Here is a 14,270-nt window from a genome sequence, read left to right on the forward strand (position 1 = left end):
TTAATGAAAGTGATTTAGTATAAGGGAAAATAAAAAACTAATCTTGAGCTACTTACATTAAAACCCCAATTCATACGGTTAAGGTAAATTGATGTTTAAATTAATACAATACGTAGACAAAATATAAAATATAAGTTTTATTTTCGGGTTTTCGGATATCCGAAATATCCGAAATTCTTTAAAATCGATATCCGAATCTGAATCCGAAAAAATCAGATATCCGAAATTCCAAACATCCGAAATTTCGGATAATTTTAGTTCGGATTTTTGGATTAAATGCTTATATTTTCGAACACCCCTATTATTAACCCAATAACAAAACCCCAAAAGTAACGAATTGACCAACCCAAACAAATAACCAAACTTTTTTATATGTTGATTTCATTATCTCAAGTAAATTGGACATCTTTAAATTTGAAGAGTAGGTTCGTCAAAAGTCGCAATTTTATTTGATCATTTTCTAAAAAAGATATAAATAGAAAATTGACTAATTTAAGTTCAATGAACTTCACAGGGGAAACATTTTCCCGCTTTATTCTATAGACCCCTTTCTCTCGGTGGAAATGGAAGAAGAGAGTTCAGTGAAACTGATTTCGATATCCGACCTACTCCACCGTCTCCGCCCTGTCACCGGCGCGTCGTCACTCTTGCCTAGCCATTCAATTCGTCGTCCGACTCTATACAAAGAGAAACCTCAGCCGTCTGATCCACAAAACCCTAATATCCATAAAATCCTTAAACCTCTTAACTACCCAACAGTACTCGTCGGAACCCTAAACCTAACCTTATCGTCTTCATCCTGTTCTAATTCAAGTTGCCTCCATTTCTCAGACCATTCTGCCGCTGTTTGTTGCGACATTCTCGACCTTGATCTTCGGGTTATTGGCCAAAGAATCAGAGTCACTGCCTGGAATTTCCTTCCTCTGAAGCCTCACGGCGGATATCTAGAAATTATCAGGTGGAGCCTCGATCAGTCTGAAGAAAATTCCATATCCAAATTTAACGCATTCTATCTGAACTCTGTAGTTCCTGCGTATGAAGAAACTATAGTTCCTCGTCACTTAATCTACGGGTTACTGGAATCCGTTAGCCCTGTCTCAAATGTCCCCTGCACAGCCCATAAAACCGGTACCAGAAACATTAACGGTTTTCTAGCTGAGATTACCATCTGTGAGTGCGCATTGTGTTGTTCCAGAGACAAGGTAATGTTATTGCATGATATAAATAGAGAACATAGTAACTCTCATAAGTTCTCTAAATCAAGGATTCTTTATTTTTGTGAATCTGCCTCGATCTCGTATCCTGTTATTTCAAGGTTGGTGGGAGGCATTATGCTTATCTCCGGCATGAAGAAGAAGATGGTTTTCCTTGGAGAAGGGAAGTCTTTGATGATGTATGTGACCACAGAGAAAGCCATCCTCCATCTTCCAGTCTCTAAGAGTAAAAGGGCCATGAATGGAAGAAATATTGCAACCAGAGAGAAAGGGCTATGCAGTGTCCATACAGGAAGTATTACTGGGCTCTACATGCAGGGAATGGTTATAGAATTGGATCAAAAAGTGTTGTTGTTGCTTATGGACCATCCACTCTTGATGCCACATGGTTTAAGAGTTGGTGCAACTGTATGTACATTAACTTCTTATTATGAATACAGAGGTCCCAATTCTGTACTAGGGTTTAATGCAAGAAAATAGCAATCATACTTCTATTGATTTCTTCCTGTTTTTGCTGCTATACTTTGGTACTCTTTTCATAGTATAGTGGTGTAATAGAAGCAAATAGAAGTAGAATGCTATCAAACACAAATAGATGAAAGCATGTTGCTTTTTCTTCCATTGATCCCTTTTCTAATAAATTGAGCTTTCCTGCTGATAGATAACAGTGAGGAATTTTCATCTGGAGGATCCCAAATTTTCTTGGACAAAAGTAAAAGTATTTGGATCATGCTACAAGACTAGCATCCGTGTCAATATATTTTCTCCAATTGAAAACGGGTTAGTGCTATATTTTATTTTTGTGGCAACTATTTAGAAATCTTGTATTTAACAAATTATTCGTTCTTTTTGCTTACAGATGCTACCAATCTTTACAATCTCGTAGCCTTCTTAGGAAGTTCATTGAATCACTTTCATTTTCTGCTAGATTATGGTATGAACAATTGCTTATTTACTATTACTTTGTTTGTTTTACTGTTATTTTCCTTCATGATATTTTGTATTTTCCCATTTCCTCACAAGATTCTATCTCAGGGTTCTGCTTGTTGTCTCATCTTTGAAGAAAAAGTTTTCTGGGATTTTATCTGAGATGGAGATCTTAGGATCTAAACATGTAATTAAGTATTTCATCTGTTATGAGTTGTTTTCTTGGATAAATCCTCTGTTATAATTTCACATAACATGAACTTTTTAAGGTATTTTGCAGATGGAAGGATTAGTTCAGAAATATTCCAGTTCATGTTTACCTTTATCAGTATTCCGATTTCGGGTAAAGCCATTTTTTTTAATCAAGCATAATACTTTAAAGTTTCCCTAATTATTATACTTTGAAAAATCTACCCAACTATAACATTATATGGATTTCTCTAAAAACATGTTTGGTTTCACAGCATGGAGTTCTCACAGAATATTGTCAGCATGAGTTATACGGATGTGGCAAAGAAATCGATTACACCCCTCCAAAATTGGTATATTTTAGCAATTAGGGTTTTGTGATTTTCTTTCTCTATTGTTTCATTATTTCCTTTTGGTATTATGTATTAATGAAATGATTTCAATTCTTTTAGGTTGTGCCAATTTCCAATCTCATAAGTCAATGTGAGGACATATTCATAAAAGAATTATATCAAAGTGGGAAAGATTCTGATATGATTAATCAATCTAACAATCTAGTTTGTGGAGGGAAATCTCATGATCAACCAATTAGAACAATCTTGAAAAGTGAAGATTTGAACATTGTTTTGCTTGGATCTTTAAAGGTAGTCATTAAGAAAGCCTATTCTTTAACAAATTTATGAATATCCTTTTTTATTTTTTTTATCCCATTTCTCAACATAGTTGTGTAAATGTCATGTAGATTTCTGAATATTCTAGAAGGTTGCAGTTAGTTGATGCAACAGGCAGTATTGACATAGTCATACCTGATCTTTCATCTGATTGGAGCATTAAAGACATATATGAGGTAACTAATGATCTTTATTTATATTCATATCTCCATTTATTTATTTTGTTTCTTGTTTATTTCACCAGATAAATGACTTCAGTGTTGTCATTGAAGGATTCCCAAGACAAATACATCATTTACAATCACTCAACAATGATCCATTTTCATGCAAAAACATCTTCAACCATTTTCAATTATCAAGGAGAAAACAATTTACAATTTATATTTATTGCTATATAAGAGACACAAAATCAAGAAATCATATTTTATGTCCTAGAATGGATAAGGAGAAGTATAAAGAGCTAGAAAGTGGAAACTTTCACTTACTTTATTTAATGCACAAATTTCCTCTACAACAAAAGGTATGTTAATATGTGAATAATGTTATTAATTTATAAAACTGCTTCTTGTAATGTTATTAATTTATAAAAAAAAGTTGAATTTTTTCTCAGTTTGCAGGTGATGATGTTGCTACAAATAATTTAAGTGTATATGTTGAGGCCATAGCTTTTCCATGGAATTTGGTTCTTTGTAAAAGAGAAAGAGATTCAGAATCTGTTAACATGTTAAATGGCAGAGTTGTAAATATGCATATGCAGGAAGATTCTTTTTGTAAAAGAGCTGCAAGGAAGTTGCTTTTGGAGTTCAAATCTGATAGTTTCTCAAAGTATGAGGTTAGCCATTTTCATATTTATCAACTTATCTATTTAGATTTGGATTAAATGCAAGAAATAGCAATCTTTTTTCATTGATTTGTTCATTATAGGCTTTTATTTCTTTATATTATATTACAACATTTTACTTTGAAAAATCAACAAACTATAGCAATTTGTCATCCAAATACAAAGCAATTTTTAAAAGGGTTTTATGCAGAAAAGTTCTGTTATTTTGGGAAATTTTTGATAAAGATTTTTTTTTTTTAACAGAAAGTCCCGATTTTTTTAATATTTTGCATAAATTAACGAAAAAGTCCTTATTTTTATTTTAGGTTAACTTTAAAAAGACCTTACATTTTGAGTTATTTATTTTTTTTCGGATTAAACCTCAAATCTATTTTTTTGCCTGAAAAGACCTTGTATTTTTTCATTTTTTCCGATATGGACCTTTTAGTCATTTTTTCCAAAAAAAATTGTAAAATCCAAGGGTTTTTTTTGAGAAAAACTAAAAAAGTTGAGGGTTTTTTTCGGAAAATAAAATACAAAGTTGAGGGCTTTTTTGGAAAAATGAAAAAATAAAAAGATATTTTTCATGCAAAACATAAATTTGAGGTTTAATCCGGAAAAAAAACAAAATAAAAGGTCTTTTTTGAGATTAACCCTTTTATTTTAACAGGAAATGACAGATTATCGTGTAAAATTAAATAATCAGGACTTTTCTGTTCAATTTTTTTTCAGGACTTTATCAAAAAAGTTCCTAAAATAATGAGACTTTTCTGCCTAAAACCCTTTTTAAAACCTTTAATATAAGAAATGAAAGTAGGATGCTCTATAATATAAGAGAAAAAAAAAAAAACTTACACGATGACATTGTTATGGCAGTTATTGAGAATTGGTGGGTATTATTTGGTAAAGCATGATGAGAAAGATGTTGTATGCAACTCTTCAAAGGAGTGTAGTAGCTTTGTGAACACTAAATCACATTTTTGGACTAGTGTTTCTTTTTGTAATGATGATGAGGCTTCATTCCATAACTTAAATGAGATTGAGATATGTCCAGATATTTATGCGAATGTGTCAGTTGACTTTGAGGTCAAACTCAAACAACTCAAACAAGATCTTATTCTCCCAACTAAATCAATCAAACAAGTATTCAACACTTGTTTGATTCCTTTGGTGTCTGGTGTGAATTTGCCCAAAGGGGATTTATTATCTTTCCAAGGACTTGTGTTAGGTGTTCATACTCATCAACTTTTTCATCATCGTATCTTTCATGGAGTCTCAAGTAGTAGTATCTGTATTCATGTATTAATCGACAATAACATGGTAAACACTACTTTTCTTTTTTTTCTTTTTCGTTATTTATTTATTCTTCTTTTTATGATTATGATTCTTTTTCTTTTACTTTGCGTTATTTAGGTGAAGGTTTATAGTAGCTTAAGTCAACAAAGTTATCCAATTGGATTTGGACGAGGTGTTAAAGCTAAGTTTTATCGTGTTCTTTTGACATCGTATGTGTCCTCAAATCTCAATCTACAAACAAAATATTTTTTACATGCTTTATTTTTTAATTATTTTGAACAATCTAAAAAAATCTACATCTACCCGTATATGTTAATCTCATAAAACACCTTATATTTTGTGTTTTTCTTGGATTAAATCTCATCTTTATTTTTTTCATGAAAAACACCTTATATTTTTTTCCGAAAAAACCCTCAACTTTGTCTTTTTTTTTTTTTTTTTTTTTCGAAAAAAATCCTCAACATTCTAAATGTTTTCAAATAAATCCTCAACCTTTTTAGTTTTTCCCAAAAAAACCCTCAAAATTTACAACTTTTTTTAGAGAAAAATGACCAAAAGGGCCAAATCGGAAAAAATGAAGAAAATGCAAGGTCTTTTTCGTGAAAAAAATAAAGTTGATGCTTAATCCGGAAAAAACACAAAATATAAGATCTTTTATGAGATTAACCCTAATAAGTATTTAAAACTACAATGCTATAAATGAGTAGAATATGTCTCAATAAGAAAATAATGGAAAGTTCAATGTTTTAATGGAAATAAAATGCTGTAATACACAAATAAATGGAAGTAAGTTCCTTTTTTTTTCTTTGAATCTACATAATTTGATGCTTACCTTATCATTATAATGAATTTGGCATATTGATTCATTCATAGTTCCTAATCCATTATTTCAAACTCTATAATGTTTAGTGAAGGAAATGTGCTTAAGTTGACACCTGCATCTTTCATTGAAATCAACTCCATCACCACTGAAGATGACCTAAATAGCAATAATGACTCAAATGACACATCACCACATATGGACACCACTTCCTCATCTACAAATTCACCTCCTGCAACTTTAATTTCTGAAATGATTCACTTCTCACACCATAAACAAATCCTCCGAATCCATTGCAAAGTTGTAGCAATTCATGTATTGGTATTGGAAAAGAACAACGAGCTTCTACACTCAAATGTCAAGAAATTCCCACTTGCTGGTTTCTTAATCGGTATATGCTTCTTCTTGAAGATCATTATTTAAACAATAATGTGAAAATATTTAATCATGTTCATTTTTTTAAATAAATAGATGATGGATCATCAACATGTTGTTGCTGGAGTGATAATGAAAGCGTGATTACTTCTCTTTTGGGATTGACATTAAAACATTCAAGAACAAGTTTAATGAAGATTTTAGATGCACATGATCCGATTGTAGTGAAGAACTACGGATGTTTCTCTGATTATTCTTGTGTGGATGTTAAAGTTTCGGGCAGTCTTAAGGAGTCAGATGAGCAGTTTCTCAAGTCCATACTACTCCACGCTTGCTCCACCAACACTTGGGTGGGTATTACTATTAAGTAGTCAATAAGATGCACTCTACATGTTCGATGAAATGCCTCTGTTTTAACTTATGGTTATTGTTATGTAGAATGTTGTGGGGAGTATGCTGGATTTGAAAGGCGTGAATGATTTGGAGGAAAGGTTAAGGAAATTGGACTTGGTGATGCTCCCACTCCAACATATATGGGTTTCTCATGTTTCTCATTTGGATACTTTGAGTGAAGGAAGAAGCATTCTTCAACAACTCTTGAATCTTTGAACTTTGGTTGCTTGTAACTTCTGTCAGGATACAATATGTTGTACTGTGTTTCACATGCATTGGACTGACAATGACAGTGAATAAGGGAGAGGCCTTTACCAATATAGCATTTTCTTTTTTGTAAAAGTTGTGAAGGAAAAAAATTGGCGATTCTTTATAGGCTAAGATCGCTATACGTATATTAAATTCAAGTTAATATGTATATGCATCATGAATTGTTTGTTTTTGCAATGTTGTTCGTTACTAAGTAGCTACCATGTTTAGTTTGTTCATACTTCATTCATACAATACTTCCTTCATGCATACATCATTCTTTCCATAGAAGGAAACAAAAGGCTTTAAATCTATCTATCAAGCAATGTGATTCATATACCATAATAACACCATTCTTGATGATTTATCTTTCAGATGGGCGATTTATTTTAAGAAGATGAGAAACACCTGCAACAACATGAAGCCGGCTGTTGGGCACACCCGTTTTGGCAAGAGCTCTGCCATGTTTATCCAACAATACAAAACAGGGAACATACTTTATGTCATAGTTGAGAAGCTGCATAAAACCAAAGGAGACATTTCATCGAACAGGTGGAGTGCATTTCTATGGGTTGGTATTGGTGAATAGAACAGAAGAAGGTAAGGGAATCAGAGAGTAGTACCTCAGGCAACCATTTATCATTCTCAGCATCCGCCATAACAATGTTAAGCCAATCAGCGTTCTTATTCTCCACATGCCCCACAAAATCAACCATTGAATTGCAAAGGCTACATTTGGGAGAATAGAATTCGATCACTGTAGCGTCTTTTCCATTAGCCAAAGCACATGCCAATGCTCTCTGTTCTAACTCCCCTTGTTCCTCTCCACTCAAACCCTTCGTCTTCGTCGCCAATTTCGAGAACTGGAGTTGGTTTCTGGTTTGGGGTTTTGAGATCGATTCGACGAGCGTTGAAGCGAGGGAGCCGACGGTTTGGATCGATTTGAAAATCCATGGAGGTCCCGAAGAGCATGAACTGAGGGGTTTGTTTGGATTAGCGTTTGAGTTTACATCCCATGGCCATTTTAAGCAAAATAGAGGTTGTTTCCGAGGAATATCACCACCCATCGACTTCGTATGACAAACTTTTGATTTCTTTTTCTAAAACCCTACAACTAACACTAAAAAGTTACTCCGATTTCGGTGGCGAAGCGTCTCTAAATAGTAATTTGCGTGTTTGGTTCATAATTTATTTTTTTAACTCGGAAGTTCTCTACCGTTTGTTTTTGTTACGCGTTTGGTCCCTGTTTTACTAAAAAGACTTTTATCATTGGTTTTTTAATTTATTTAAATAAACATACTTCCAACCCATAACCCATCATTTTTTTCTATTAAAATAATAATATTTTTAGGTAAGATGGGGACTAAACGTGTAACAAAAACAAAAAGTAGTAATAAATCACGTAACAAAAACAAACAATAAGGATTTTTCGAATTAAAAAATCAGTTAGGGACCAAATATGCGAATTACCCAAATCCATAGAGACCATTTGTGTAATTTACTCCACTAATAACTGATCCGCAGGTCTCGATCTATGGTTGCTTGGTGATTTCACAGCAGCGCACCGTACGATTACACTTTATTGCTGACCTGCCATGTTATCACATTTTATCACGTTTTTTAATTGAATAAACTGTACTTTTAAAAAAAATATTATTATATAAAATTAATAAAAAAACAGTTTATTAATTTAAACTAACACAATTCCATAACTAAAAAACAACCATTAAATAAAAACACTACATAAAAATTCTATATCTTTAACATCAGTTCCAATAACTACTTTTATGAATTTGACATTTAAGACATAGAAGCATATGATTTTTGGTGGTAACGACGTGGTGGTGATAGTACCACGACGTAGCGGCACCCGATGAAAGCGCACATTTATTTAAGGCGTCACGACGTGGTAGGGTGATGGCCACGACGTGACGACCATCAACATGCAAAACACTAATTTTTCGGGCTTAAAGCCCTATTTAAAGGTTGTGATGACTACGGTTTGTACACCCCCAATCTCCATCACCTCGACCTAAAGCAACCCTAACCTCAATTTTTGACATTTGTGAGCTTTTGGTGATGTTTTTGGTGCCTTGAAGAAGAAGCTGTTCTTGGTGCATAAACCAAATAAGCAAATCTCCTCATCATCTCTTACACACATTTTGGACTCTTGTAAGTCCTCAAGTTCTGATCTTGTGTTTGATGTTTCAAGATCTAGGCTTTTAGATAACTTTATCCATGTTTGGGAGAGTTTGGATTGATCAATTCCATAAAGTTGGGAAATTTATGGATCCTTGAAGTCCCCTTGTAATTATATGTTCCAGATCTGAAGGTTAATAGAGTTTTGATGTCAAGCATGAGGTTTTGGCCTCATTTTCACCATTTTGACCTAGTTTGAGCTTAAGACATGCATGTCTATGAAACAAAGATTTTTATGATGTTTTGGGTGTAAGAAAGTATGGATGAGTTACTTGAAGGATTAAGAATTTAATGCATTAAGTTGGCCAGAGTATGTTCCATGATGTGGTGGTTTAGCCACCACGACGTGGCGATAGGCAGCCTCTATAACTGTTTGTCGAGAGGACACCGCTACGTGGCAGATATTTGGCTACAACATGGTGGCCAATTGATGGACTTTTGACCGTTGACCATTGACTTTTTGATAAAGTTGACTTTTGGTCAACTTGAGAGGTTTGAGACTATAGAATGAGGTTGCGCCTCTATATGTAATATAGGTGGTTCGTAGTACTAGTTTTGGACGCGTGAGAGATGTGTTGTCTATCGACTAGTCTGCAAGGTGAGTTTTATCACTGTACTTTGTACTGTAGTATGTATCCTTGTATGTTGTTATGTTTGTTTGTTATTTTTTTATGTCGATATATTGTGGTTGGGATTAGGGGTGTAAACGAGCCGAGCCGAGCCCGAGCCTAACCAAGCTCGAGCTCGATTCGAGCCTTAAAATGAAGCTCGAGCTCGGCTCGTGAATAATTTAGTGAGCTCGCGAGCCTAAACGAGCCTATATATATATATATACACTCACTCACACACACACACACACACACACACACATATATATATATATATATATAGATATATATAGGCTCGTTTAGGCTCATTTAGGCTCGCGAGCCCACTAGCTGAAGCTCGGCTCGAGCTCGTTTAATAAACGAGCCTCATATTTGGGCTCGGGCTCGTTTAATTCGATCTCGAGTTGAGCTTTTAACGAGTCTATCCCGAGTAGCTCGCGAGTAGCTCGACTCACTTACACCCCTAGTTGGGATGAGGTAGTCTTGCTTTGTGCTATAGGCCAAGATACCCCAGATGGTCTAGGTGTATTATAGGCCTTAATGCGAGGCGGTACAATCAAACTGTAGGCTCATGTGTGCATGCTTTGTATGTGTATTGTTGTGTGGGGTATTTTGGGGAACTCACTAAGCTTTGACTTACAGTTGTAAGTCCCTGAATTCGGATCTATCAAAATTGTAAGTCCTAGAAACTTAATCAAACAATGATACGAAACAATCAATTTGATATATCAAGAACACGTTTCAATAACATGAATGCACACAAATCTATTGAATAATTGTACATTCAATCGCACTTCAGCCGTGTATCATTAGTATTCACCAAAAACACATCAAACTAGAATATATATATATATATATATATATATATATATATATATATATATATATATATATATATATATATATATATATATATATATATATATATATATATATATATATAGACACACACACTTAGGGATGTCAACGGGGGCAAACGGGACAGGGATTGCATCACCCACACTTGCCCCCAAAAATTTTCTGTTCCCCCGCCCTCGCCCCCGAAATCTCCATCCTTTCCACCCCCGCCTCCACCCCCGAATTCCCCTTCTGACCCCTGCCCCCGCCCTCGTTCCCCCGCCACCGATTGATTTTGAGCTAACTTATTTGGGCTAAAAGAAACTATTTTTTTGATAACAAATAGATATTTATAACATAATTTGACATGTTACAAACGACTTAAAAACATGTTTTTTGTCGATTTTTTGCATGTAAAAATCATTTTATTGTTTATTATACCTATATAATTAATATATGTCAATTTATATAATTTATTAACGGGGCCCCCACAGGGGTTTCAGGACGGGACTACCAACCCCCGCCCCTAAAATTAAAATGGGGGTTAACCTTTCCCCCGCCCCGCCCCCGTCCCCGATTTTTTTCAACAAATGCCCCCATACGGGACGGAGATCCCATGGGATCGGGATCCCACGCGACTTTCTGACATCCCTATATATACTTAACCGATAACCTAAAGCCCATACATGATAAGCCCATCGAGAACACACTAAGCCCACCGAAACCGCTAGATGATTTCGGACCAAAACTGAACTCCAGGGACTATTTCGCCCCTACTACTGTCACACCCCAAAACCGGAATGGCGAAAATGTTCTGGGGTGGATGACGTCATGTCAAGTATCACAACACATGCATTATAGTAATCAAAGTACAACAACCATTGTATTAATAGTAATAGTTTTACATGGTTTACATTACAATACATCAAAATAATACAAGTAATAATATAGGTGTAGCTTGGTACTAAACTGTCTTTGTCAAAAGCTCCGGGGATGTACCTGTCTAATGCTGACCTGAGAATACAAGTTATTTGAAAAGTGAGTATCAACATTTTTTTACAAATGCTGGTGAGTTCATAAGTATTTAGTGCCATTTTATTCAAATAACTTTAATAAAAGTGGTAGTTTTCAAGTATACAGTGAAATAGAGTCCTTTCCAGAAAATCCTATATTTTCTGATTAAAAAGCAGTCTTCTACCAAGACTGGTCAGAGTTATGTGGTAAAAAGTAGTTTTCCCTTAAACACTTTCATTATCAAAATACGGGATTTGCTTTTTAAGAAAGTCGGAGAATATTAGGGAAAATAACATATGCCTTAGCAGTGAGGACTGCTGACTAAGGCAAAAGAATCATAGACTCCAGGAGGGTATCGAATGAACGGTATGCTTGGCTCAGTCTAACAAAAGGATACATAGACCCCAGACAATATCAAATGAAAGATACAGCTAGTAAGGTCTAAAACAGAGAATACAGACCCCAGACAGTATCAAATGAAAGATACAGCTAGTAAGGTCCAATAGAGTGAACACAATGTATACGGTGAAATACTGTGTATAAAACCCGTTACCTTAAAGCCATGAATTATAAGGTAACCTCGAGATATTCGTAACCATACTAATCGACACTAGAGAATCTTGATGCCCAGCAAGCGTCGATATAATTATGACATTTGTCACCCCGTGGCTTGGTAGGCCGTGGACTGTAGCTAGCAGTCAGGGTGCGGGGGTGTCAATCCCGTATAGATCTATACACACAATGTTCGCTCTCCCTACAAGAGACTCTGGTTACCAACTCGACAACGGAGAAGGCCGTGTACTAAGGATGTATCTCGTATAGTGAGATCTAATGTAAAAATACTGAACTAGTGATAGAGACTCATAACCGAACTGACTAATGTAAACCCATATGACCATGCTTGTATACATAATATATAATTAATGGTCGAACGACCTTCGGACGGACATTCGATCCCACCAGACCACATCTCAACGAAGAAAAGGAAATAGGGCGAACAAGCCTTCCTAAGTCCTTCAACCATTATTTACATGCATCTATACAAGCATAGGCATACATCTAACTATGTGGAAGTGTTATCAAGTATAAACGTATCATGAAGTGGAGACATTCTCAAGTATAAGTGTATCACGAAGTGGAGGCGTTCTCAAGTATAAGTGTATCACGAAGTGTAGGCGTTCTCAAGTATAAGTGTTTCACGAAGTGTAGGCGTTCTCATGTATAAGTGTATCACGAAGTGTAGACGTTATCAAGTATAAGTGTATCACGAAGTGGAGGCGTTCTCAAGTATAAGTGTATCACGAAGTGTAGGCATTCTCAAGTATAAGTGTACCACGAAGTGGAGGCGTTCTCAAGTATAAGTGTATCGCGAAGGAGAGGTATTAACTAAACAAAAGTGAAGCAGTAGTATCTTAACCAAGTAGAAGTATAAAAACATAGACGAAAACTTTGGAAAACCTTTATATATTAAGAAAATCACGACTTGGTATTCCTTTGTAATTTGAGTTTGAAAACCTTTAAAAATCCTTTGATTAAACATTATATGTAAAAGTTGAACAAGTAACTACGTTTTTAGAAAACCATTTACAGTGTCATTCTCGGTAAAACAGTTAACAGTGTTGTAAATCTTGTGCATGCGGGTTATCAATCACATGTGATTGATATGATAACTGGCATGTTTAACTTGTATTCCCCCCCTATAAAACATGTAAAAACATTTAAATGGTTCATTCAGGGGTATGAACTCACTTGATGTAAGTGGATCCGACGAAGGTGCCGGTTGGGTACTCGGTGTCAAGCAAAGGCTTGAACACACTTAGTAACCTATTTAACATATGATAACATATTTTCACATACTATTAGTACATGTAATACCAATTAAACAAGTATACACACCCTAAAGTGCGGAAAACACTTTGATTAAGTGTTTGGGGTGTCCCGGGTAACATTTAAGGGCTTGAATGGCTTAGGAATGGAGTTTACTCTTCAAGAGTAAACTCTATATATAAAGTTCATGGCCCTGGGACAACTCCCCATGAGTTTACAGCCGTAAACTCATGGTGAGGGTGTTCTAGGATGCTTAAAGGTCTCATATCAATGGTGGAATTTTGCTAAGCCCAAATATAAAGTGTATGGATGGATTTGAGGCACCTATATGGACCAAATGGGAGTTTACGGCCCTAACCAAGGGATTTTATGGCCGTAAGCTCCCAAGGACATCTTTCTTGGGTGTTTTAAGGGCTTAAGTGATTGAGAATAAATCCTATGTATTTTTCCAAGTCAAATGAAGGAGTTTGGGCACCATTTGGGCACTAAATGGGAGTTTACGGCCCATGAACCACCTCTATGGGAGTTCACGGCTGTGAACTCCTATACCCTTGTTTTTATTGAAGTCTAAGGCCCTTATAACAATGGTATTGCATTCAAGCTATTTTTCCAAGGCCATACGGGGGGGGGGGGGGGTGTTTAGGGCATTTCTAACACATGGAATGGAGTTTACTCCCCATGAAGGGGAGTTTACGGATCAAGCAAGTACTAGGCTACATTCCGCTTCATGAAGGGCCACCTGTAGTTAGGATGAAGATCTCTGTACATCTTTGTCGCCCCAGGATGGATAGAAAACATGGATTTGTGGGCATCATCCATTAGAATCTGCCA

At 35.3% G+C, this 14,270-nt stretch overlaps 2 protein-coding genes across 3 annotated transcripts; one reads left to right on the plus strand and one right to left on the minus strand.

The window, feature by feature from the left end:
* Positions 1-524: 524 nt before the first annotated feature.
* CTC1 (conserved telomere maintenance component 1) lies at positions 525-7,152 on the plus strand. Of its 2 annotated transcripts, XM_078991898.1 has the most exons (16): positions 525-1,622; positions 1,876-1,994; positions 2,074-2,148; positions 2,250-2,328; positions 2,422-2,484; positions 2,606-2,683; positions 2,783-2,813; positions 2,889-2,974; positions 3,073-3,177; positions 3,246-3,521; positions 3,612-3,833; positions 4,698-5,141; positions 5,235-5,326; positions 6,027-6,328; positions 6,409-6,662; positions 6,751-7,152. In XM_078991898.1, exons 1-16 carry the CDS (start codon positions 564-566, stop codon positions 6,919-6,921), a joined length of 3,456 nt encoding a protein of 1,151 aa, XP_078848024.1. In that variant the 5' UTR covers positions 525-563; the 3' UTR covers positions 6,922-7,152. The 2 variants fall into 2 exon arrangements, with proteins under 2 accessions (XP_078848024.1, XP_078848023.1); XM_078991897.1 differs by having other exon boundaries at positions 2,783-2,974.
* Positions 7,153-7,180: 28 nt separating this feature from the next.
* LOC145043295 (Thioredoxin superfamily protein) lies at positions 7,181-8,098 on the minus strand. The gene is made up of 2 exons (XM_078991899.1): positions 7,578-8,098; positions 7,181-7,471 (listed from the first exon to the last, which is right to left on the minus strand). Exons 1-2 carry the CDS (start codon positions 8,019-8,021, stop codon positions 7,319-7,321), a joined length of 597 nt encoding a protein of 198 aa, XP_078848025.1. The 5' UTR covers positions 8,022-8,098; the 3' UTR covers positions 7,181-7,318.
* Positions 8,099-14,270: the final 6,172 nt, after the last annotated feature.

The sequence above is a fragment of the Lactuca saligna genome, chromosome 4, assembly GCF_052625555.1.
Source record: "Lactuca saligna cultivar CGN05327 chromosome 4, ASM5262555v1, whole genome shotgun sequence".
NCBI lineage: Eukaryota > Viridiplantae > Streptophyta > Magnoliopsida > Asterales > Asteraceae > Lactuca > Lactuca saligna.